We start from the raw sequence: 27,028 nt of genomic DNA, 5'->3' as shown, positions 1-27,028 counted from the left end.
GATTTAATGAACGTGCACAAAGTTAACACTCACTCACTGCATAAATGTGCAGAACATTGCATAAAATGACCCCTCCCCCCAAAACAGGACTTGTCCACTAGTAATGCATTTAGCTAGAGTCACTAGTGTCACTGCTGGTAGCATGAGGCCGTAACCTGGAGGTTGCACAGGCAGCAGTCCATACAAACTAGTGAGAACCATCCAGAGTTGCTGCAATGAAAAAGTAAAAAAAAATAATCTTTGAATTCAGCCCTCGGTAGTTTGATAATTTTAATTTACATCAAACGATGTGGCATCCTTTCATTCCTAACCATAGAACATTTATGGCATAGTAACTTGTATATTCTTTGTATTTGTTCTATTTTTGTTTTCTGTCCCTTAAAATGTCTGTACTATCATGTTATGCTGCTCATTTCTGCCTCGAATCCCCCCCCCCGGGGACAAATAAAGTTTTCTGAATCTGAATCTGAATCTAATCCTATTTGTGCTGATGTCTGTCTGAGACCAGCTCCCTGCTTCTGTCCTCCTCTCTCTTGTACCGTCATAGTTTTGTCCAGCAGGTGGAGGTCCAACATTAAAACACCTTTCAGATCTGTCTGCATCACTTTGTTCAGCTCACCTGTTGGGTGGAGTCGTCAGTCTCTGTGTTTAGTTTCACTTCACTCGATGGTTGTGTCGCAGCAAGAATTTCCTGTGAAGGTTGAACTGGACTAAAGAGAAAGAATCAAGTGAGTAAAAGTCTTGTATGTGGTAGATGTGGTGGTGGAGGGTTAAACATGATGCTCTAGCTACATGAGGACACTCACTGACATGATGGATCATTAATTGTACTCGTGATATGATCCGTCTGTCAGCATCACACCAGCTCTACTGGCCTTATTTAAAGAGAACACAGTGGTATCAGTCTAAAGAACTGCTTTCTGGGCTTCTGTCTGATGGTGCGTTCAATGTCTAAAATCTCCCTGAAATCAGAGGATCTGTCTCTTCCTGCAGGTTCATGTCAAACTTTAGGCCTAGAACAAGATGTAAAACTTTAGGCCTAGAATATCCAACAAAGGTTCAAAAAAGGCAATTGGACTTGTAGAGTTTTTTGAGAAGACGTTTCACCACTCATCCGAGTAGCTTCTTCAGTTCTAGGGGACTGGTCAGAATCCACTAAATAAACAGATTTTATTGTAGGGACCAGTCCCCTAAAACTGAAGTAGCTACTCGGATGAGTGGTGAAACGTCTTCTCAAAAAACTCTCCAAGTCCAATTGCCTTTTTTGAACCTTTGTTGGATGTGCCATGACCTGGATGACTGAGAAAGTTCACAGACACTTTAGGCATAGAACAACAGGCGCCATTTCAGAACTGGTTCCGCTGATACCAGAAACATAGTCAAGCCATCCACGGTTAAAGAATTCTTGTGCGTCTATTGTAGTACTTAAGGTACAGGTGCAGGGAGACGCCAGTTGTCAATAAAAACTGTTTATTTAGTGGATTCTGATTCAAGTTTAAAAAGTATGAAGGAGAACATTTACTTTATAGTTTTCAAATCTGAACCAGAATCCATTAAACAAACGTGTTTTTTTTTTGTGACAGGCATTTGGACTTTCCCCAGCACCTGTACCGTAAGTACAAAAGTAGACGCGCAAGAGAAATATAAGTAATGTTAGTAAATATAAACTGGTTTGACTGGTTTCTGTGAACGACGGTTCATGTAACCGCAGTAAATGGAATGAGGATGTGATCTGACTCTGACATGTGAGACATGAGTCAAAATGTAAATTGGCTTATTTTAGCGCCACCTAGCTGCAGGCATGTGTTTTGACATCTTGGCAAAGTGACACGGAAGGACTTCTACCAAGTTACCAGAATTGATGCCTTTCTCTTTTGCAGTTTGTCCTGAGCAGACACTTTAGCTACACAGAAAAAGATAAATCATTATTATTATAAGAAGACGAATAAAAATCTCAACAAAATCAACAAGGCTCCTGCAACTTCATTTCCATAGACTCCTAATCAAATCAGTTAGAATATTGCTCCATTGGGCTGAGCTAATAATGTCATTTCTCTATGATCCCAGTCAGTTTTAGTCCAAGGACCCCCAAACTGATAGAGAGATGGATCAGGGACCAGTGTTTGGAATAACGCCGTTTAAAAGAACGGCGTTAGGTAACGACGTCATTTTTTCAGTAACGGGGTAATCTAACTAATTACTTTTCCCGTCGTTACAACGCCGTTAACGTTACTGGACGTTAAATGCGGTGCGTTACTATGCATTGATTGAATAAACTGTGTAATCCGAACGCACCCCTGGCTCACCGCTAGTGAGGAGGTTGGTTAATAACGAGGTAAGCGATTATGATTGGCTAAGGCAGAGTCATGTTTCATGGTAATAATAATAGCTTGGACTTATATAGCGCCTTTCATAGTACCCAAGGTCGCTTAACAATGGGAGGGGGGGGGGGGGGGTTAGGGGTCAAAGGACTTTGTGAAAAGAAATGTTTTGAGGTGCTTTTTGAACATGGGCAGGGACGGGGCAGAGCGAACATGGAGTGGTAGAGTGTTCCAGAGTGTGGGAGCATTGACAGAGAAAGCTCTGTCCCCAAAAGTCCGCAACCTGGTCCGGGGGATGGCCAGCAGGTCCTTGTCAGAGGACCGCAGGGAGCGTGACTGAGTGTAGGGGTGGAGGAGATCAGTGAGGTATTGTGGTGAGAGTCCATGGAGAGATTTGTAGGTGAGCAGGAGGATCTTGTAGGCGATGCGTGACTTGACTGGCAACCAATGAAGCTGTTGAAGAATGGGAGTGATATGCTGCCATGGCTTTGTGTGGGTTAGAACCCTGGCAGCTGAGTTCTGAACAAACTGGAGTCTGCTAAGGGCCTTGGTGGGCAGTCCAGACAGGACACCATTGCAGTAGTCCAGGCGGACGGTGATGAAGGCATGGATGAGTGTCTCAGTTACTGAATGTGTGAGTGAGGGCCGGAGTCGTGAGATGCTTCTGAGGTGGTAGAAGGCAGACTTGGTGACACTGTTAATGTGAGACCTGAAGGAGAGAGTGGAGTCCAGGATAACACCCAGGTTGCGCACCTCAGTAGATGGGGAGATGGAGCAGCCATCCACGACCAGGGCCTGGTCTCCAATTTTCCTGAGCAGTGGTGCAGGGGCCACCACCATGAGCTCTGTCTTGTTACTGTTAAGTTTGAGTAGGTTTGTGGTCATCCATGATTTGAGTTCATGGTAGCCAATCAGAGCCAGTGGTTTTACACACATGCCAGCACACGCGCCACACACACACACACACACACACACACACACACACAACAGCTAAACAGAGATTCGACGAAGCAGCAGAGATGGCGAGTCAGGAGCAATCCGATGAAAAGTTGGCATTTTCAAGGTGGAGATATAAGCACTACTTCAACAAATAAAAAAATTCATTGTGGTCAAAGGGAGGAACGTGCATGTAATGTGTACATTATGTCCAGGAGCGAAGACTTTCTCGACATGTAAGCAACTCTAATTTAATGAAGCATCTCACAACGACACGCATCTACAAAGCTCGTGGCCAAAAACACCGATACCTCCACCACAGATGACAGCTCGCCGTCTAAACCCTACCAAAATATAAATATTATAAAAATAAATTTTATATAAATATAATCATAAAATATATATATAAATATCGAAAGTTATGTACAAACACCTGTCTGTTCTAGTCATTTCAACTGACTTGTGAAAACTGCTCAAAAAAATCCAAATTCTTTGACATATAGCAACTTTTTTTTTTTTTTAACAGTAACGCAAATAGTTACTTTCCCTGGTAACGAGTTACTTTTATTATAGAGTAATTCAGTTACTAACTCAGATACTTTTTGGAACAAGTAGTGAGTAACTATAACTAATTACTTTTTTAAAGTAACGTTCCCAACACTGTCAGGGACCCCCTACTGTATATATTGTATTAAACAGTGTTTTATATTAAACTGGGCCTAGTGACGTATATCATTCAGTACTAAGCTCTTCACATTGATGTTTTTATGTTAAATGTAAATGTGGAAACTAAACTGAGTGATGGCCTGTTAGTGTCACTGTCATCCATAAACATACCTGTTATCTTTTTTGGTTGAGTTACTAAACGATCCATTTTCATAACAATGTCCATCCACTTGGTATAATAATATACTGGCCTCAGTAGATGGCTGCTGTTGATAGGAGCTGCAGTGTTGGTTGATTTTTGTTGTATTGATTTACTTATTTAAGTGTTTCATGTCTAACATGTGTCTCAAAGGCTGGGCCAAATGTTTCAGCCTGAAATGACTGTGGATGAGAGCTGCTAGATGTTGACACAGATGAAGTAAATCAGTTATTGAGCTGCTTGTGGACACCAACAATCACAGGATGTTTAGTTCTGACTATCACACTGATTACACACTTCACATCAATCAATCAATCAATCAATCAATCATTCTACTTTATGTTTCTCTACAGTATCAACTCCACCAACACCAACAACATTACCTTCCAGTAAGTGAAGTGTCTCCTAAATCTTCTATGAACATGTAGAATTCCAGCAGTTTGTAGACAATAAGTCACATTTTCTTGAAATGTTTCCAAGTTGACTGGTGAGTTAGAAAGTTTCACTTGATAATGACTGACAGATTCTCTTCAGTCCACCTTAAATCCTCAGTGAATTCATTCCAGGTTGTTGATGCAGTTGTGTTGAATTCATCATTGATTCAGTTTATGAATCTTTTCTAAGACGTGAAATGGAACGTGAAGTGCTTCAACATGAGGCTGCAGGTAAGTGTCTGTTGTCTTGTCCAGTTGTTCTCATCCACTCTCTCAATCTAAAATGAATCAGGGTTCAGCTCCACCTTAAACAGGTTGATGATGATTGATGGAGTCAGTTTAGTTTCCTTGTGTTCAGCTGTCTAATCACAGCAGCATTTTGAAGGTCTTTCTTTTATTTCAGTGTTTCCAAGTTGACTGGTGAGTTAGAAAGTTTCAGTTGATAAAACTTTCAGGATCTTTTCAGCTTTGACTCCAGAAGGACTTGAACAGTCATTGTGTAACTGGACCAGCAGCGTACTTAAAGACAGCTAAAGAACACAACCCTGCCTCTTTTCATTTTCATTCTAGGAATTACTTAAGGAGGTTTACTGTTGTATAAATTATTTAATGTGTTAGAGCAGACATTATAAACTCAGAGAGGGGGCCAAAATTAGTAAGTAATTAATACAAAAAATAAGAAAATGAGTTAACTGAACTACAAACAAACAAACAAAATCTGTGAGCAAACTCCCATTAGATATCAATAAAGCATTTTCTGTATAATCCTTGTGCTTAAACTAGTTAATATAAAATTTATTAATTTACATACATTTTAAATTTAAGAGGAATGATTGTTAAAATTCAACCAGACATTTGACACATAGGAATAAGCGCTGTGTACCTCTTTCCACACCAAGGGAGCTGAATTATGATGATACCAGTGATATTGCAGTCACGGACACGTCTGCTTCCTAGCAATCCTAATAAACTAAACGTAAGCTTAACATTATAGTATTTAGTGCTCTAACTGCTTGTAGCTTTAAATCAAATAAATTTGCTTATTATAGCGCCACCTAGCTGCAGGCAAGCTTTTTTTTAATTATTTAAATAAATTGTGCAAACTACTGGAAAGAAAAGGTAAAAGGGTGAATAGTTTTGATGTGCATGCATGATAATCGTCCCGTACACTGACTGCAGCTAGACTGAGACAATAGGAGATGACAGCATTGTAACTTCTGCTGAGAACTTGTGGTGGACCCTGAGGAAGCAGGAGCTAGTGGATGTGTGGGATGAGTTTAGTGATCCTACACTGAATATGGGTGGAGTAACAGTTATTGAGCTGCTTGTGGACACCAACAATCACAGGATGTTTAGTTCTGACTTTCACACTGATTACACACTTCACATCAATCAATCAATCAATCATTCTACTTTATGTTTCTCTACAGGATCAGCTGAAATAGATCATCCCAGTAAGTAAAAGTGAAGATATTGTAGCTGTAAGATTTAGGAGATAGGTTCACATTGTTACTGTGCTCAATATTATATGAATAACAAATTCATTTACTGATTTTATGAATTAATCTCTGTGTTTCTGTCTTTACAGTCACAGATGATCAGCCTCTAAAGCGCAGCAGCAGCCTTGACTTTCTTCCACCAAACAGTGAGTTTAACTGAGTCTGAACTTTTCTGTTGGTTAATAGAACATCTGATCATATCACACTGAAAACACTGATTCTGGCTCTAGATTAGTTCATAGAGTCTTATGATACAGTTTCATTCATTCTGCTAAGATCCTGTGGTAGTGGAGAATGTTGAGATACACTTCACAGTTCAGGTGGTGAACATTACAGGATTTAAATAAGCAGTTAAACCCCCTATAGAAACTATATACACACATTAAAACACAAAACTGAAGCTGCATGTGATAAGTTGATCACTAATAGATTATCTATAATGTTGACATAAATAATATAGTTGTTCTTTTTCTTCCACAGTGTCTGAGCTGAGGGTTGTTCTGCTGGGGAGCAGTTGGTCTGAGAGGAGTTCAGTGAGGAACCTCATCCTGGGAGAGAACAAGTTCAACCAAGAACCTGAGTCCTGTCTGAGAATCAGTGGAACATTTAATAACAAAAAAGTAGACGTCATCAACACCCCAGATCTGCTGCTCCCCAACATCTCTGAAGATAAACTTAGAGAACATGTAGGAACCTGTGAGAGACTCTCTGATCCTGGACCTCATGTGTTCCTGCTGGTTCTACAGCCGGAAGACTTCACTGAGGAACACAGACGGAGACTCTGCAGAGTCCTGGAACTCTTCAGTGATCGATCATTTGATCATTCACTGGTTCTGATATCAACACCCAGAGAGGAGAGCTCAGTAGAAAACTTCATGAAGCGTCCTCCATTAATAGAACTGATCATAAAATGTAGATACAGATACTTGAAGAGGAGGGATATTGATCGTTCAGAGCTGTTAACACGCTTGGGTCAAATAGTAAAGGAGAACAATGGAGAACATCTGAGGTGTGGTGGATTGGAAAAAAGCGATTCTGGTTTAACCATGAGAGGAACCAACCGTCTGTCTTTAAACCTGGTTCTGTGTGGGAGGAGAGGATCAGAGAAGACTTCAGCAGCCAAGGCCATTTTAGGTCAGACAGAGCTTCATTCAGTCTCCAACTCATCAGAGTGTGTTCAGAATCAGGGAGAGGTGTGTGGACGTTGGGTTTCCCTGGTGGAGCTGCCTGCCTTGTGTGGAAAACCTCAGGAGGCAGTGATGGAGGAATCATTCAGGTGTATCTCCCTCTGTGATCCTGAGGGCGTCCATGCCTTCATCCTGGTCCTACCTGTGGGTCCCCTCACTGATGAAGACAAGGGAGAGTTAGAGATCATCCAGAACACATTCAGCTCTAGAGTCAATGACTTCACCACGATTCTGTTCACTGTGGATTCAGATCCAACTCATCCAGCTGTTGTTAACTTTTTAAAACAAAACCAGAACATCCAGGAGATCTGTCAGAGCTGCGGAGGAAGATATTTTGTTCTCAACATTAAGAACAAACAGCAGATCCCAGAACTGTTGGAGACTGTGGAACAGATGAGATTCACTAAGGACAAACCATACTCCTACACAATATACACCTTTGCTCGTTCCCAAATGGATATGATCTGCTCAATGCAGGCTGAGAAGCTTCAAACAAAAGGTAAGTACTATCATTTTTAATTCCTTTTCATTCTCTCTTGGTTTACAGAGTTTGGTAACATTTACAGTCAGATCAGTGGAGGAAGCTATATTGTTAATTTGTCCAATTGCTCTCGAGCCCTTGACAATAGAAAATGGCTGTAAGTTCATATCTAAAAGCCTCCTTGCTTCCAGTATCTGTTGTGACCTCCTTGTCACTAAATGTTTCTGGTAACTGCTGATCAGTGGTCTACAGCAGCTTGGAGGAATTTTAGCCCATTCCTCAGAACAGAACCACTTCAGTTCTGAGATGTTGGTGGGTTTCCTCACATCAACTGCTTGCTTCAGGTCCTTCCACAACATTTCTATTGGATTAAGATCAGGACTTTGACTTGGCCGTTCCTAAACATTCATCTTGTTCTTCTTTAACCGTTCTTTTGTAGAACCACTTGTGTTCTTGGTTCTCATTGTCTTGCTGCATGACCCAGTTTCTCTTCACATTCAGCTCATGGACAGATGTCCAGACATTTTCTTTTAGAGTTCACTGGTAGAATTCAGAATTCATTGGTCCATCAATGATGACAAGCTGTCCTTGTTTTCTTCATGTGTGCTGACTCTAACTGTTCCTGCAGCCAGTACTAGAACTGATGATCAGATTGTGTAGAATCACAACTCTGTCCTGAAGAGAGACACTTGCTCTTCTCTTTCTTTGTCTTGTTGTTTTCAGCTAGTCTTTGATTAGACATGAGGACAGACATTGTGTAGAGAGCGTCCTCTAGTGGTAACTTTCTGTCCAGGTGGTTCTCCTGACTCTCTGTCTCCACCTGCAGTCTGCCTCAGTCCACACAGACTATCACAGGTAGTGAGGTGGAGCTGCTAGATGTTGACACAGATGAAGTAAATCAGTTATTGAGCTGCTTGTGGACACCAACAATCACAGGATGTTTAGATCTGACTATCACACTGATTACGCACTTCACATCAATCAATCAATCAATCAATCAATCAATCAATCAATCAATCATTCTACTTTATGTTTCTCTACAGAATCAGCTCTACAATCACGTCCCAGTAAGTAAAAGTGAAGTGTCTCCTAAATCTTCTATGAACATGTAGAATTCCAGCAGTTTGTAGACAATAAGTCACATTTTCTTGAAATGTTTCCAAGTTGACTGGTGAGTTAGAAAGTTTCACTTGATAATGACTGTCAGATTCTCTTCAGTCCACCTTAAATCCTCAGTGACTTCATTCCAGGTTGTTAATGCAGTTGTGTTAATTTCATCATTGATTCAGTTTCTCTTTGTGTTTTATGAATCTTTTCTAGGACGTGAAATGATTAAACTAGAGGCACAAAGTAAGTAACTGTTGTCTTGTCCAGTTGTTCTCATCCACTCTCTCAATCTAAAATGAATCAGGGTTCAGCTCCACCTTAAACAGACCAACCATTTAAAGAGTCTTTATGTGAATGAATGTTTTCTTCATGTGTGCTGACTCTAACTGTTCCTGCAGCCAGTACTAGAACTGATGATCAGATTGTGTAGAATCACAACTCTGTCCTGAAGAGAGACACTTGCTCTTCTCTTTCTTTGTCTTGTTGTTTTCAGCTAGTCTTTGATTAGACATGAGGACAGACATTGTGTAGAGAGCGTCCTCTAGTGGTAACTTTCTGTCCAGGTGGTTCTCCTGACTCTCTGTCTCCACCTGCAGTCTGCCTCAGTCCACACAGACTATCACAGGTAGTGAGGTGGAGCTGCTAGATGTTGACACAGATGAAGTAAATCAGTTATTGAGCTGCTTGTGGACACCAACAATCACAGGATGTTTAATTCTGACTATCACACTGATTACACATTTCACATCAATCAGTCAATCATTCTACTTCATGTTTCTCTGCAGGATCAGCTAGACGATCATCTCCCAGTAAGTAAAAGTGAAGTGTCTCCTAAATCTTCTATGAACATGTAGAATTCCAGCAGTTTGTAGACAATAAGTCACATTTTCTTGAAATGTCTCCAAGTTGACTGGTGAGTTAGAAAGTTTCACTTGATAATGACTGACAGATTCTCTTTATTTCAATCTGTTTCCTTCTACGTCACGACCTGGAACATGTGGCAGTGGTTTGGGGTAAGTAACTGTTGTCTTGTCCAGTTGTTCTCATCCACTCTCTCAATCTAAAATGAATCAGGGTTCAGCTCCACCTTAAACAGATCAAATCAGTATATGGATGAATGTTTGACTGATGTCTGCTGACTCTAATCTCATCCAACACATAGCTGATATTAGTATCTGTACTGGATGAGTCAGGTTATGTCCATCTAAAGATGGTGCTGTAGTGGTGGCAGTCTGTTACAGACACTCAGCTTTTTCTCCTCTTCCTCTTAATTACTTTTTTTCTTAGAATATTTTATTTTCAGTTTTCATGTCAACAAGATATACATGAAAACACAAACACACAACTCCAAACCCCTCCCCCAACCCACCCACCAATAAATTGAGAGAAAGAGAGAAAAAATAAATATATAAAAATAATAAAAATAGTTGAGAGGCAAGGTAGACAACAGTAAGCAGTGGCAGCAAAGAGCTTGTAAATCTACAACCTGTCCGTCATAGAGGCCGACAGTGTGTCCATATATGCTGAATAAGGTTGCCACGTCTCTGTAAAAGTATTATAGTCTTTCCTGAGTGTGTATGTAATTTTTTCAAGTAGAACACAGCTGTTCTTTTCTGAAACCTATCTTCCTGTAGAAAGCTGGAAGTCAGACTTCCACGCGATGGCTATGCACTTCCTGGCAACACACAAGGCCGGTGAGAGAAACTTCTTTTGAGCTTTTCTTAATCGTGCATCAATATTTGTAGTATCTCCTAATAAGCAGGTTTGAGGGAGATGCACTCCTGGAAGTTTTGTCATGATGTCAGTAATGTCATGCCAGAACGTTTTAAGTTTTGTGCATAACCAAGTGCAGTGCAGGAATGAGCCCTCTTCTATACTACATGTAAAACACAAGCTGGATATCTCAGGTTTATATTTATGCAATTTCTGTGGATTAAGATAGGATTGATGGAGAATTAATTGTATGTATTGTCTGGTCCACTTTCACACCCTTTATCTCTGAGTCTTGTCTGATTGTCTTGGCCAGAGGTTCAGCGGCTATAACAAAGAGCCCAGGGCATAAGGGACACTCTTGTCTGCTCAGTCTACTCAGGGGGAAAGCAGTGGACATTTGTCCATTAATAATTATTTTGGCTTGTGGTTTCTTAAAAAGCGTTCTGACCCAGTTAATAAAATAGGAGCCAAATCTGAATTTAGTTAGAACCTTGAATAAATAGGGCCACTCAAGCCTATCAAAGGCCTTTTCAGCATCCAAGATAACAGCTATACTAGGATCAGTACTGGAGGCTGCCATATGACTAACATTAAGTGACCTACACATGTTGCTGGCAGAGGATCTCTACTGGAGTAAACCAACCTGATCTAGGTTCATCAATTTTGGTAAGAATTTACTAAACCTGTTTGCTAAGGCTTTAGAAATCAATTTATAATCAGCATTCAAGAGTGAAACTGGTTGAGAAGAGGAGCATTTTAAGGGTCTTTGTTTTTTTTTATGACTCACTGTAATTATAGCCATTGAAAATTAATCAAGGAGGTGTTGTGTTTTAGATGCTAGGTTAATTACATCCATAAGGAGAGGTATAAGCATTAGCAAATCCTATATGACCATGATCTCACACCTTCTAGTTGCAATACGTGGCAATTTAACTCCTATTGGAGTTTGTTGTTGTTTTTATTCATGATATTCATGAATGTCAACATATATATATATATATATATATTTAACCTCCTTAACACTTTAGCTCCTCAATCCAAATTGGTGGTTTCAACTCAGACCAGACACTGTGAATCTCTATTTTTTGTACATACTTCTCTGCCGTATTCTATTTTTATTCTATTCCATTTTTTTTTGTATCTTCTGCATCTTGCACTGTTGTTTCCTGCCTCTGTAACGCCCTAATTTCCCCACGGGGATGAATAAAGTCTTATCTTATCTTATCTTAAACTCTTTGTAGAATTCAGGGGGAACCCATCCTCCCCTGGTGATTTATTAGGTTCTAGTGTAGATAGAGCATTTTTGATTTCTTTTGAGGTAAATGGTGAGTCTAGATCCAGCTGGTCGTCCTGATTCAGTTTAGGTAACTCAATATTATTTAAGAATGTATCTATCATGGACAGATCTTCTGGTGATTCTGACTTATATAAATTAACTGTAGTGACCGAGTCCCAATTTTCCGTCGCTACTGGTTACTAACTGATGGATTGTTCTGACTTTCTTTACTTGAAATCCAAAATGCATTTATTTGCAGACTATCCACCCTCTTTTCCATACATAATCTAAACCAAACGTTTCATACAGGTCCTTCGAGCACAATCAAAAACTGTTTGCTTCACCCCTTGATTAGCAACACCTGTGATTCGTAACATGAACTTAAATTTCTTCTGGCCAGTCTCGACTGTGACCTTTACACCCCCTAGTGTGCAGGAGGAGTCAAACCAAGACAATACAAATGATTATATGGCTCCTACATTAACATAAAACTTTTTGAAAGTTTCATTTATTTCTTTTGGGTTCTGTGTAATACAGCCATGTTCATCTTCAATTTGGCTAAGTGTTTTTGAGCTCTCCTCTTTCTTTAATTGCCAGGATAGGACTTTGTGAGCCCTCTCCTCCAGTTCATAGTACCTTTGTCTTGTTCTCAAAATAGTTTTCTCAGCCCTGACAAAAGTCTTTTTTTTTTTTAAGGAGGGTCAGATTCAGATGCCACCTGTACATGTTGGGCATTTTGTCGGCCGAATGGATCGCTAATCGTTTCCTGAACAGTGATGGGAAAGTTTTTATTTATTAAAATAGACTCCTCTCACCTTAGAGCTGAAAGATGAAGGGAAGACTTGGCCTAGCCATCCTCTTTTTAATTTGTTGTACTCTTAAGATGGGTCTCCTGGATAAAGACTATATCCATTTCAATCTTTTTAAATATGTTAACACGCTTTTCCTTTTAACAGGCCCATTTAGACCATTGACACTAAAACTGACAGATTTCACCACCAACTTGCCTTGTAGCCTCTCAACAATAAGCTTAAAGAAAATGCCTCTCTCTCAGTGGAACCAAACAGAAGAAACAAAACAAGTTTAAAACCTCCCCGTTCCCTTAAGCACCGACCCCCTGAACACTCGGCACCATCCACAATCACCAACCAGGACCTCCGTTGACTGCTCCTTAAAACTATCATGCCTAACTAATACCTTATTGGGCCCAGAGCTCTTTTGTAGCCCATATAAACCTGTATTCACTCGGTATATAAACAACCTCAAGTGTAAACATTGTAACACCTGCTTTAACCAGAAGTTAATGAAAGTTCAAGTGCAATCTCACAACAATAGAAGAAGCTCTCTTTTGTCCATAATGACCAAAAATAAGTAGTTCATAAAACAAAAAGATATGGCGGGGATATCATTGCACTTAAGGGGGAAGTACTGTTTTTTACAACCTGGACCTTATTTCTAGCATAAAATATGATCGTTTACTCACCTGTATAACTTTTGTTTCATTTGCACTTGTTCAGACGATATTTAGTCGTCAGCGTATATCCATATAGTGGGAGTGACTGGGGCACCCAGACGCAGCCTCTAAATAACACATTATCTGCCGCAAAACTCGTTCATTTCACCAATATTTTGTTATCGTACGCTAGTGTTATTCCCAGTTGAGTCCGGAGTTAGCTGTTATCAATGTCAGTCAGAGACATGATGCCATCTCTGAGCGGCGCGCGCACCCATGACGGTCGGCTTCTTTACCTGTAATTTGTTGCTGCTAGTTTTTTGTAACATGGCTGAATATTTCTCTGATTCTGAGGTTGTGGACAAACCATAGCAGTAGCAAGTTACAGGTAAACAAGCCGACCGTTGCAGGTGTGCGCCCCGCTGTAGATTGATCTACAGACCCTGGGTGATGATAACAGGTAACTCCGGACTCAACAGGGAATACCACTAGCATATCATAACAACATATTGGTGAAATGAACGAGTTTCGCAGCAGATAATGCGTTATTTAGAGACTGCATCTCGATGTCCTGATCACTCCCACTATATGGATATACGCTGATCTAAATATCTGCAAAGTGCAAATGAAACAAAAGTGATATTGGTGAGTAAACGATGGTATTTTATACTAGAAATAAGGTCCAGGTTGTAAAAAAACAGTAGTTCCCCTTTAAGAGTCACTAGATAGTTGTGGAAAGGATGTGCAGGAATCGCTCTCCTCTCAGCATTAGAGGAGCTGTGGTTGCTGCACCTGTAGTCACCGGTGAGGAGCTGGACTAATCGCCTCCCGGGAAGTCTTGCAGAAAAGATGCCGCTGCTTCGGGTGATTTGAAGAACTTTTTCTCTCCATTAGGTGGGACGACTCTCAAAGTCGCTGGATGTAGGAGGCTGAATTGGAGCTTCTTTGCATGCAGCTCCTTCTTAACATGGTTGTATTCCTTTCTGCACTTCACCAGGTTTGCACTCAGATCTGAGAAAAGCATCGCTGCATTTCCATTGAAAGTGATTTATCACCTTTTTCTCTGGATGTCTTAGCGGCTATTCGGACAATTTTATCCCGGTCCTGTTACTTCAGTAGACGGATGAGAATGTGTCTGGAGAGTGCTTCATTACCACGTTTTCTTTTTTGTCGTATGGTGTGACTTCCTTCCACTTCACATTGCTCTTCCACAGCCATGTTGTGCTCAGTGCTCGTTTCGCGTGCTAAAGCTACCTGAGCAGAAAAGTGGAAAGTAATTGAGCTTTGCGTCTTATTTCGAGGTCTCAAGTCCATATTTCACCAGTTGGATAAAGCTTGAGGTACAGCGGGCGACATTTAAAAAAACCAAGTTTTCCTTAAGAGCTCTGGAGCATACGTCTTCCTAGCTCAGCTGCATCACCGGAAGTCCTTTTCTTAATTACTTGTGGCCTATCTCTAAATATCTGGACAGGATGGTTTGAGAAGTTTGTGCTGGGCTTTTTTCCTGGTTTCTAACTGTTTAATATTGACAGGAGCATAAACAACATGAAAACTGTATCTATCACACTGATTACACACTTCACATCAATCAATCAATCAATCAGTCTACTTTATGTTTCTCTACAGGTTCAGCTGAAGTACTCCGTCCCAGTAAGTAAAAGTGAAGTGTCTCCTAAATCTTCTATGAACATGTAGAATTCCAGCAGTTTGTAGACAATAAGTCACATTTTCTTGAAATGTTTCCAAGTTGACTGGTGAGTTAGAAAGTTTCACTTGATAATGACTGACAGATTCTCTTCAGTCCACCTTAAATCCTCAGTGACTTCATTACAGGTTTTTAATCTATGTCTGTCATGATTTCCCGTCAGATGGGACCCAAATGCAAGACACAGGGATGAGGCAGGAGTAGGAATCAAAATGTATTTAAATGGAAACATACAAAACAGGGAACTAAATGTGCTGCAGTCGAGAGGCAGGGTAATCCAAGAACACAAACTCAAAAAACAGGAAAGAAACAAAACCAAGTAACACAAGGAAGCACAAGTACAAGACAAACAGGGTAATGTGGCAGAACAGGGAAAAGTTTGCAGACGATGAGACTGAGAATAAAGGGAATGGCAGGGCTATATATACATGTGGGCAGAGGGGTGAAGAGACACAGGTGAGACTACAGAGGGTGGAGCACACAAGGAGAAACTGATCCAACAATCAAAGGAGACAGGAGGTAACACAAGACAAGGAAGAACTTAACAAAATAAAATAGGAAACAAAGAAAACCAGCTTCACGGGAAATATTCAAGACCTAGAACCATGACAATATCGGTGCTGGTTTGTGATATCAAGCTGAGGTCAATGATAATGTCAGAGTTAATAAAGTATTAGCTAGGGTGAATCTCTGTCTTGGAAGCTCTCCACCAGCTGGACTGAGAAGGATCCTACTGAGCATGCTCTATAGAAGCTAGCTGAACATGCATGGACCTAATACCGGAAGCTTGGAAACTGAAGAACTTTGATTGAAGTGAAGGAGGAGTCCTCATGTGATCAGAGTTCTAGTTCTCTTTAGTACATCCACACATGTGATCCTCTGATGTCATAGAACAGTAAGCAACAATAACCTGATGAGATCAATGCTACATACCATCAGTAGTAACTGAGTCAGACTGGTCCAATGTATGCAGGCTGTGATCTGTACTGTATGAATGGATTCAGCCTCTCTGACTAGCACCATCAACCACAATACTTCCTCTGTTAACAGACTAACTGTTAAAGAATAATATTATTGATCCAGCATCTGAAGCAGTCATCTGTTCCATCAGGTCATAGCCAGTGAGGGCTCAGAGTTCATGAGGGACGTCAAAGCAGACGTTGAAAACACTTTTCTTCTGCCTCCATCTACTACAAGATATCTGCTGGGTTATTCAGCACTGGCTGATAAGTCAACATGAAGTCTGAAGAGAAGTCAATATTAGCTTTAACATGAATGATAAAATGTAGAAAAGAATCCAATCAAACACTGCCTGCTTCCTGGTTATAAGTCTAGCTTTGGCTCTACAATGTATTAGGGATGCCACGGTTCAATTTGTAGAGCTGCAGTTTAGAACTAAGTCACTGAACATAGCTCTGGAAGTGGATGAAAGCAAGAAGTTAGAGAGACACACAGAATCCAGAGAGATGACTACAAGCTGAAACATCAACTCACACATCAATACATCAGTCAATGCATCTACATGTTCTCTCTCCCTGCAGACTTCTCTGAACCATCAGTGAAGCCCAGCAGCAGCATTGAATACCAGCCACCTGACAGTAAGTTAAAGTGAACTGAGTCAGAAATCCTCTTGGTCACATTAACATGAAGGATTACAGCTTTTCTAGGCTCTAGATTCACATTTAGACACTTGCTCTTCTCTTTCTTTGTCTTGTTGTTTTCAGCTAGTCTTTGATTAGACATGAGGACAGACATTGTGTAGAGAGCGTCCTCTAGTGGTAACTTTCTGTCCAGGTGGTTCTCCTGACTCTCTGTCTCCACCTGCAGTCTGCCTCAGTCCACACAGACTATCACAGGTAGTGAGGTGGAGCTGCTAGATGTTGACACAGATGAAGTAAATCAGTTATTGAGCTGCTTGTGGACACCAACAATCACAGGATGTTTAATTCTGACTATCACACTGATTACACATTTCACATCAATCAGTCAATCATTCTACTTCATGTTTCTCTGCAGGATCAGCTAGACGATCATCTCCCAGTAAGTAAAAGTGAAGTGTCTCCTAAATCTTCTATGAACATGTAGAATTCCAGCAGTTTGTAGACAATAAGTCACATTTTCTTGAAATGTCTCCAAGTTGACTGGTGAGTTAGAAAGTTTCACTTGATAATGACTGACAGATTCTCTTTATTTCAATCTGTTTCCTTCTACGTCACGACCTGGAACATGTGGCAGTGGTTTGGGGTAAGTAACTGTTGTCTTGTCCAGTTGTTCTCATCCACTCTCTCAATCTAAAATGAATCAGGGTTCAGCTCCACCTTAAACAGATCAAATCAGTATATGGATGAATGTTTGACTGATGTCTGCTGACTCTAATCTCATCCAACACATAGCTGATATTAGTATCTGTACTGGATGAGTCAGGTTATGTCCATCTAAAGATGGTGCTGTAGTGGTGGCAGTCTGTTACAGACACTCAGCTTTTTCTCCTCTTCCTCTTAATTACTTTTTTTCTTAGAATATTTTATTTTCAGTTTTCATGTCAACAAGATATACATGAAAACACAAACACACAACTCCAAACCCCTCCCCCAACCCACCCACCAATAAATTGAGAGAAAGAGAGAAAAAATAAATATATAAAAATAATAAAAATAGTTGAGAGGCAAGGTAGACAACAGTAAGCAGTGGCAGCAAAGAGCTTGTAAATCTACAACCTGTCCGTCATAGAGGCCGACAGTGTGTCCATATATGCTGAATAAGGTTGCCACGTCTCTGTAAAAGTATTATAGTCTTTCCTGAGTGTGTATGTAATTTTTTCAAGTAGAACACAGCTGTTCTTTTCTGAAACCTATCTTCCTGTAGAAAGCTGGAAGTCAGACTTCCACGCGATGGCTATGCACTTCCTGGCAACACACAAGGCCGGTGAGAGAAACTTCTTTTGAGCTTTTCTTAATCGTGCATCAATATTTGTAGTATCTCCTAATAAGCAGGTTTGAGGGAGATGCACTCCTGGAAGTTTTGTCATGATGTCAGTAATGTCATGCCAGAACGTTTTAAGTTTTGTGCATAACCAAGTGCAGTGCAGGAATGAGCCCTCTTCTATACTACATGTAAAACACAAGCTGGATATCTCAGGTTTATATTTATGCAATTTCTGTGGATTAAGATAGGATTGATGGAGAATTAATTGTATGTATTGTCTGGTCCACTTTCACACCCTTTATCTCTGAGTCTTGTCTGATTGTCTTGGCCAGAGGTTCAGCGGCTATAACAAAGAGCCCAGGGCATGAGGGACACTCTTGTCTGCTCAGTCTACTCAGGGGGAAAGCAGTGGACATTTGTCCATTAATAATTATTTTGGCTTGTGGTTTCTTAAAAAGCGTTCTGACCCAGTTAATAAAATAGGAGCCAAATCTGAATTTAGTTAGAACCTTGAATAAATAGGGCCACTCAAGCCTATCAAAGGCCTTTTCAGCATCCAAGATAACAGCTATACTAGGATCAGTACTGGAGGCTGCCATATGACTAACATTAAGTGACCTACACATGTTGCTGGCAGAGGATCTCTACTGGAGTAAACCAACCTGATCTAGGTTCATCAATTTTGGTAAGAATTTACTAAACCTGTTTGCTAAGGCTTTAGAAATCAATTTATAATCAGCATTCAAGAGTGAAACTGGTTGAGAAGAGGAGCATTTTAAGGGTCTTTGTTTTTTTTTATGACTCACTGTAATTATAGCCATTGAAAATTAATCAAGGAGGTGTTGTGTTTTAGATGCTAGGTTAATTACATCCATAAGGAGAGGTATAAGCATTAGCAAATCCTATATGACCATGATCTCACACCTTCTAGTTGCAATACGTGGCAATTTAACTCCTATTGGAGTTTGTTGTTGTTTTTATTCATGATATTCATGAATGTCAACATATATATATATATATATATATATATATATATATTTAACCTCCTTAACACTTTAGCTCCTCAATCCAAATTGGTGGTTTCAACTCAGACCAGACACTGTGAATCTCTATTTTTTGTACATACTTCTCTGCCGTATTCTATTTTTATTCTATTCCATTTTTTTTTTGTATCTTCTGCATCTTGCACTGTTGTTTCCTGCCTCTGTAACGCCCTAATTTCCCCACGGGGATGAATAAAGTCTTATCTTATCTTATCTTAAACTCTTTGTAGAATTCAGGGGGAACCCATCCTCCCCTGGTGATTTATTAGGTTCTAGTGTAGATAGAGCATTTTTGATTTCTTTTGAGGTAAATGGTGAGTCTAGATCCAGCTGGTCGTCCTGATTCAGTTTAGGTAACTCAATATTATTTAAGAATGTATCTATCATGGACAGATCTTCTGGTGATTCTGACTTATATAAATTAACTGTAGTGACCGAGTCCCAATTTTCCGTCGCTACTGGTTACTAACTGATGGATTGTTCTGACTTTCTTTACTTGAAATCCAAAATGCATTTATTTGCAGACTATCCACCCTCTTTTCCATACATAATCTAAACCAAACGTTTCATACAGGTCCTTCGAGCACAATCAAAAACTGTTTGCTTCACCCCTTGATTAGCAACACCTGTGATTCGTAACATGAACTTAAATTTCTTCTGGCCAGTCTCGACTGTGACCTTTACACCCCCTAGTGTGCAGGAGGAGTCAAACCAAGACAATACAAATGATTATATGGCTCCTACATTAACATAAAACTTTTTGAAAGTTTCATTTATTTCTTTTGGGTTCTGTGTAATACAGCCATGTTCATCTTCAATTTGGCTAAGTGTTTTTGAGCTCTCCTCTTTCTTTAATTGCCAGGATAGGACTTTGTGAGCCCTCTCCTCCAGTTCATAGTACCTTTGTCTTGTTCTCAAAATAGTTTTCTCAGCCCTGACAAAAGTCTTTTTTTTTTTTAAGGAGGGTCAGATTCAGATGCCACCTGTACATGTTGGGCATTTTGTCGGCCGAATGGATCGCTAATCGTTTCCTGAACAGTGATGGGAAAGTTTTTATTTATTAAAATAGACTCCTCTCACCTTAGAGCTGAAAGATGAAGGGAAGACTTGGCCTAGCCATCCTCTTTTTAATTTGTTGTACTCTTAAGATGGGTCTCCTGGATAAAGACTATATCCATTTCAATCTTTTTAAATATGTTAACACGCTTTTCCTTTTAACAGGCCCATTTAGACCATTGACACTAAAACTGACAGATTTCACCACCAACTTGCCTTGTAGCCTCTCAACAATAAGCTTAAAGAAAATGCCTCTCTCTCAGTGGAACCAAACAGAAGAAACAAAACAAGTTTAAAACCTCCCCGTTCCCTTAAGCACCGACCCCCTGAACACTCGGCACCATCCACAATCACCAACCAGGACCTCCGTTGACTGCTCCTTAAAACTATCATGCCTAACTAATACCTTATTGGGCCCAGAGCTCTTTTGTAGCCCATATAAACCTGTATTCACTCGGTATATAAACAACCTCAAGTGTAAACATTGTAACACCTGCTTTAACCAGAAGTTAATGAAAGTTCAAGTGCAATCTCACAACAATAGAAGAAGCTCTCTTTTGTCCATAATGACCAAAAATAAGTAGTTCATAAAACAAAAAGATATGGCGGGGATATCATTGCACTTAAGGGGGAAGTACTGTTTTTTACAACCTGGACCTTATTTCTAGCATAAAATATGATCGTTTACTCACCTGTATAACTTTTGTTTCATTTGCACTTGTTCAGACGATATTTAGTCGTCAGCGTATATCCATATAGTGGGAGTGACTGGGGCACCCAGACGCAGCCTCTAAATAACACATTATCTGCCGCAAAACTCGTTCATTTCACCAATATTTTGTTATCGTACGCTAGTGTTATTCCCAGTTGAGTCCGGAGTTAGCTGTTATCAATGTCAGTCAGAGACATGATGCCATCTCTGAGCGGCGCGCGCACCCATGACGGTCGGCTTCTTTACCTGTAATTTGTTGCTGCTAGTTTTTTGTAACATGGCTGAATATTTCTCTGATTCTGAGGTTGTGGACAAACCATAGCAGTAGCAAGTTACAGGTAAACAAGCCGACCGTTGCAGGTGTGCGCCCCGCTGTAGATTGATCTACAGACCCTGGGTGATGATAACAGGTAACTCCGGACTCAACAGGGAATACCACTAGCATATCATAACAACATATTGGTGAAATGAACGAGTTTCGCAGCAGATAATGCGTTATTTAGAGACTGCATCTCGATGTCCTGATCACTCCCACTATATGGATATACGCTGATCTAAATATCTGCAAAGTGCAAATGAAACAAAAGTGATATTGGTGAGTAAACGATGGTATTTTATACTAGAAATAAGGTCCAGGTTGTAAAAAAACAGTAGTTCCCCTTTAAGAGTCACTAGATAGTTGTGGAAAGGATGTGCAGGAATCGCTCTCCTCTCAGCATTAGAGGAGCTGTGGTTGCTGCACCTGTAGTCACCGGTGAGGAGCTGGACTAATCGCCTCCCGGGAAGTCTTGCAGAAAAGATGCCGCTGCTTCGGGTGATTTGAAGAACTTTTTCTCTCCATTAGGTGGGACGACTCTCAAAGTCGCTGGATGTAGGAGGCTGAATTGGAGCTTCTTTGCATGCAGCTCCTTCTTAACATGGTTGTATTCCTTTCTGCACTTCACCAGGTTTGCACTCAGATCTGAGAAAAGCATCGCTGCATTTCCATTGAAAGTGATTTATCACCTTTTTCTCTGGATGTCTTAGCGGCTATTCGGACAATTTTATCCCGGTCCTGTTACTTCAGTAGACGGATGAGAATGTGTCTGGAGAGTGCTTCATTACCACGTTTTCTTTTTTGTCGTATGGTGTGACTTCCTTCCACTTCACATTGCTCTTCCACAGCCATGTTGTGCTCAGTGCTCGTTTCGCGTGCTAAAGCTACCTGAGCAGAAAAGTGGAAAGTAATTGAGCTTTGCGTCTTATTTCGAGGTCTCAAGTCCATATTTCACCAGTTGGATAAAGCTTGAGGTACAGCGGGCGACATTTAAAAAAACCAAGTTTTCCTTAAGAGCTCTGGAGCATACGTCTTCCTAGCTCAGCTGCATCACCGGAAGTCCTTTTCTTAATTACTTGTGGCCTATCTCTAAATATCTGGACAGGATGGTTTGAGAAGTTTGTGCTGGGCTTTTTTCCTGGTTTCTAACTGTTTAATATTGACAGGAGCATAAACAACATGAAAACTGTATCTATCACACTGATTACACACTTCACATCAATCAATCAATCAATCAGTCTACTTTATGTTTCTCTACAGGTTCAGCTGAAGTACTCCGTCCCAGTAAGTAAAAGTGAAGTGTCTCCTAAATCTTCTATGAACATGTAGAATTCCAGCAGTTTGTAGACAATAAGTCACATTTTCTTGAAATGTTTCCAAGTTGACTGGTGAGTTAGAAAGTTTCACTTGATAATGACTGACAGATTCTCTTCAGTCCACCTTAAATCCTCAGTGACTTCATTACAGGTTTTTAATCTATGTCTGTCATGATTTCCCGTCAGATGGGACCCAAATGCAAGACACAGGGATGAGGCAGGAGTAGGAATCAAAATGTATTTAAATGGAAACATACAAAACAGGGAACTAAATGTGCTGCAGTCGAGAGGCAGGGTAATCCAAGAACACAAACTCAAAAAACAGGAAAGAAACAAAACCAAGTAACACAAGGAAGCACAAGTACAAGACAAACAGGGTAATGTGGCAGAACAGGGAAAAGTTTGCAGACGATGAGACTGAGAATAAAGGGAATGGCAGGGCTATATATACATGTGGGCAGAGGGGTGAAGAGACACAGGTGAGACTACAGAGGGTGGAGCACACAAGGAGAAACTGATCCAACAATCAAAGGAGACAGGAGGTAACACAAGACAAGGAAGAACTTAACAAAATAAAATAGGAAACAAAGAAAACCAGCTTCACGGGAAATATTCAAGACCTAGAACCATGACAATATCGGTGCTGGTTTGTGATATCAAGCTGAGGTCAATGATAATGTCAGAGTTAATAAAGTATTAGCTAGGGTGAATCTCTGTCTTGGAAGCTCTCCACCAGCTGGACTGAGAAGGATCCTACTGAGCATGCTCTATAGAAGCTAGCTGAACATGCATGGACCTAATACCGGAAGCTTGGAAACTGAAGAACTTTGATTGAAGTGAAGGAGGAGTCCTCATGTGATCAGAGTTCTAGTTCTCTTTAGTACATCCACACATGTGATCCTCTGATGTCATAGAACAGTAAGCAACAATAACCTGATGAGATCAATGCTACATACCATCAGTAGTAACTGAGTCAGACTGGTCCAATGTATGCAGGCTGTGATCTGTACTGTATGAATGGATTCAGCCTCTCTGACTAGCACCATCAACCACAATACTTCCTCTGTTAACAGACTAACTGTTAAAGAATAATATTATTGATCCAGCATCTGAAGCAGTCATCTGTTCCATCAGGTCATAGCCAGTGAGGGCTCAGAGTTCATGAGGGACGTCAAAGCAGACGTTGAAAACACTTTTCTTCTGCCTCCATCTACTACAAGATATCTGCTGGGTTATTCAGCACTGGCTGATAAGTCAACATGAAGTCTGAAGAGAAGTCAATATTAGCTTTAACATGAATGATAAAATGTAGAAAAGAATCCAATCAAACACTGCCTGCTTCCTGGTTATAAGTCTAGCTTTGGCTCTACAATGTATTAGGGATGCCACGGTTCAATTTGTAGAGCTGCAGTTTAGAACTAAGTCACTGAACATAGCTCTGGAAGTGGATGAAAGCAAGAAGTTAGAGAGACACACAGAATCCAGAGAGATGACTACAAGCTGAAACATCAACTCACACATCAATACATCAGTCAATGCATCTACATGTTCTCTCTCCCTGCAGACTTCTCTGAACCATCAGTGAAGCCCAGCAGCAGCATTGAATACCAGCCACCTGACAGTAAGTTAAAGTGAACTGAGTCAGAAATCCTCTTGGTCACATTAACATGAAGGATTACAGCTTTTCTAGGCTCTAGATTCACATTTAGACACTTGCTCTTCTCTTTCTTTGTCTTGTTGTTTTCAGCTAGTCTTTGATTAGACATGAGGACAGACATTGTGTAGAGAGCGTCCTCTAGTGGTAACTTTCTGTCCAGGTGGTTCTCCTGACTCTCTGTCTCCACCTGCAGTCTGCCTCAGTCCACACAGACTATCACAGGTAGTGAGGTGGAGCTGCTAGATGTTGACACAGATGAAGTAAATCAGTTATTGAGCTGCTTGTGGACACCAACAATCACAGGATGTTTAATTCTGACTATCACACTGATTACACATTTCACATCAATCAGTCAATCATTCTACTTCATGTTTCTCTGCAGGATCAGCTAGACGATCATCTCCCAGTAAGTAAAAGTGAAGTGTCTCCTAAATCTTCTATGAACATGTAGAATTCCAGCAGTTTGTAGACAATAAGTCACATTTTCTTGAAATGTCTCCAAGTTGACTGGTGAGTTAGAAAGTTTCACTTGATAATGACTGACAGATTCTCTTTATTTCAATCTGTTTCCTTCTACGTCACGACCTGGAACATGTGGCAGTGGTTTGGGGTAAGTAACTGTTGTCTTGTCCAGTTGTTCTCATCCACTCTCTCAATCTAAAATGAATCAGGGTTCAGCTCCACCTTAAACAGATCAAATCAGTATATGGATGAATGTTTGACTGATGTCTGCTGACTCTAATCTCATCCAACACATAGCTGATATTAGTATCTGTACTGGATGAGTCAGGTTATGTCCATCTAAAGATGGTGCTGTAGTGGTGGCAGTCTGTTACAGACACTCAGCTTTTTCTCCTCTTCCTCTTAATTACTTTTTTTCTTAGAATATTTTATTTTCAGTTTTCATGTCAACAAGATATACATGAAAACACAAACACACAACTCCAAACCCCTCCCCCAACCCACCCACCAATAAATTGAGAGAAAGAGAGAAAAAATAAATATATAAAAATAATAAAAATAGTTGAGAGGCAAGGTAGACAACAGTAAGCAGTGGCAGCAAAGAGCTTGTAAATCTACAACCTGTCCGTCATAGAGGCCGACAGTGTGTCCATATATGCTGAATAAGGTTGCCACGTCTCTGTAAAAGTATTATAGTCTTTCCTGAGTGTGTATGTAATTTTTTCAAGTAGAACACAGCTGTTCTTTTCTGAAACCTATCTTCCTGTAGAAAGCTGGAAGTCAGACTTCCACGCGATGGCTATGCACTTCCTGGCAACACACAAGGCCGGTGAGAGAAACTTCTTTTGAGCTTTTCTTAATCGTGCATCAATATTTGTAGTATCTCCTAATAAGCAGGTTTGAGGGAGATGCACTCCTGGAAGTTTTGTCATGATGTCAGTAATGTCATGCCAGAACGTTTTAAGTTTTGTGCATAACCAAGTGCAGTGCAGGAATGAGCCCTCTTCTATACTACATGTAAAACACAAGCTGGATATCTCAGGTTTATATTTATGCAATTTCTGTGGATTAAGATAGGATTGATGGAGAATTAATTGTATGTATTGTCTGGTCCACTTTCACACCCTTTATCTCTGAGTCTTGTCTGATTGTCTTGGCCAGAGGTTCAGCGGCTATAACAAAGAGCCCAGGGCATAAGGGACACTCTTGTCTGCTCAGTCTACTCAGGGGGAAAGCAGTGGACATTTGTCCATTAATAATTATTTTGGCTTGTGGTTTCTTAAAAAGCGTTCTGACCCAGTTAATAAAATAGGAGCCAAATCTGAATTTAGTTAGAACCTTGAATAAATAGGGCCACTCAAGCCTATCAAAGGCCTTTTCAGCATCCAAGATAACAGCTATACTAGGATCAGTACTGGAGGCTGCCATATGACTAACATTAAGTGACCTACACATGTTGCTGGCAGAGGATCTCTACTGGAGTAAACCAACCTGATCTAGGTTCATCAATTTTGGTAAGAATTTACTAAACCTGTTTGCTAAGGCTTTAGAAATCAATTTATAATCAGCATTCAAGAGTGAAACTGGTTGAGAAGAGGAGCATTTTAAGGGTCTTTGTTTTTTTTTATGACTCACTGTAATTATAGCCATTGAAAATTAATCAAGGAGGTGTTGTGTTTTAGATGCTAGGTTAATTACATCCATAAGGAGAGGTATAAGCATTAGCAAATCCTATATGACCATGATCTCACACCTTCTAGTTGCAATACGTGGCAATTTAACTCCTATTGGAGTTTGTTGTTGTTTTTATTCATGATATTCATGAATGTCAACATATATATATATATATATATATTTAACCTCCTTAACACTTTAGCTCCTCAATCCAAATTGGTGGTTTCAACTCAGACCAGACACTGTGAATCTCTATTTTTTGTACATACTTCTCTGCCGTATTCTATTTTTATTCTATTCCATTTTTTTTTTGTATCTTCTGCATCTTGCACTGTTGTTTCCTGCCTCTGTAACGCCCTAATTTCCCCACGGGGATGAATAAAGTCTTATCTTATCTTATCTTAAACTCTTTGTAGAATTCAGGGGGAACCCATCCTCCCCTGGTGATTTATTAGGTTCTAGTGTAGATAGAGCATTTTTGATTTCTTTTGAGGTAAATGGTGAGTCTAGATCCAGCTGGTCGTCCTGATTCAGTTTAGGTAACTCAATATTATTTAAGAATGTATCTATCATGGACAGATCTTCTGGTGATTCTGACTTATATAAATTAACTGTAGTGACCGAGTCCCAATTTTCCGTCGCTACTGGTTACTAACTGATGGATTGTTCTGACTTTCTTTACTTGAAATCCAAAATGCATTTATTTGCAGACTATCCACCCTCTTTTCCATACATAATCTAAACCAAACGTTTCATACAGGTCCTTCGAGCACAATCAAAAACTGTTTGCTTCACCCCTTGATTAGCAACACCTGTGATTCGTAACATGAACTTAAATTTCTTCTGGCCAGTCTCGACTGTGACCTTTACACCCCCTAGTGTGCAGGAGG

The 27,028-nt window shown here is 40.2% G+C and overlaps 1 protein-coding gene across 1 annotated transcript; it reads left to right on the top strand.

Moving 5' to 3' along the window:
- Positions 1–676: 676 nt before the first annotated feature.
- LOC311493257 (GTPase IMAP family member 8-like) lies at positions 677–25,313 on the top strand (the record flags this gene model as incomplete). The annotated part of the gene is made up of 10 exons (XM_084551816.1): positions 677–728; positions 4,476–4,511; positions 4,689–4,787; positions 5,987–6,010; positions 6,145–6,201; positions 6,536–7,741; positions 16,519–16,575; positions 17,843–17,902; positions 23,910–23,966; positions 25,234–25,313. Exons 3-10 carry the CDS (start codon positions 4,754–4,756, stop codon positions 25,311–25,313), a joined length of 1,575 nt encoding a protein of 524 aa, XP_084407942.1. The 5' UTR covers positions 677–728; positions 4,476–4,511; positions 4,689–4,753.
- Positions 25,314–27,028: the final 1,715 nt, after the last annotated feature.

The sequence above is a fragment of the Chelon labrosus genome, assembly GCF_963514085.1.
Source record: "Chelon labrosus genome assembly, chromosome: 9".
In the NCBI taxonomy this organism is placed as follows: domain Eukaryota; kingdom Metazoa; phylum Chordata; class Actinopteri; order Mugiliformes; family Mugilidae; genus Chelon; species Chelon labrosus.
Note: the sequence above shows the minus strand (reverse complement) of the source record. Positions and strands in the feature narration are given on the sequence as shown.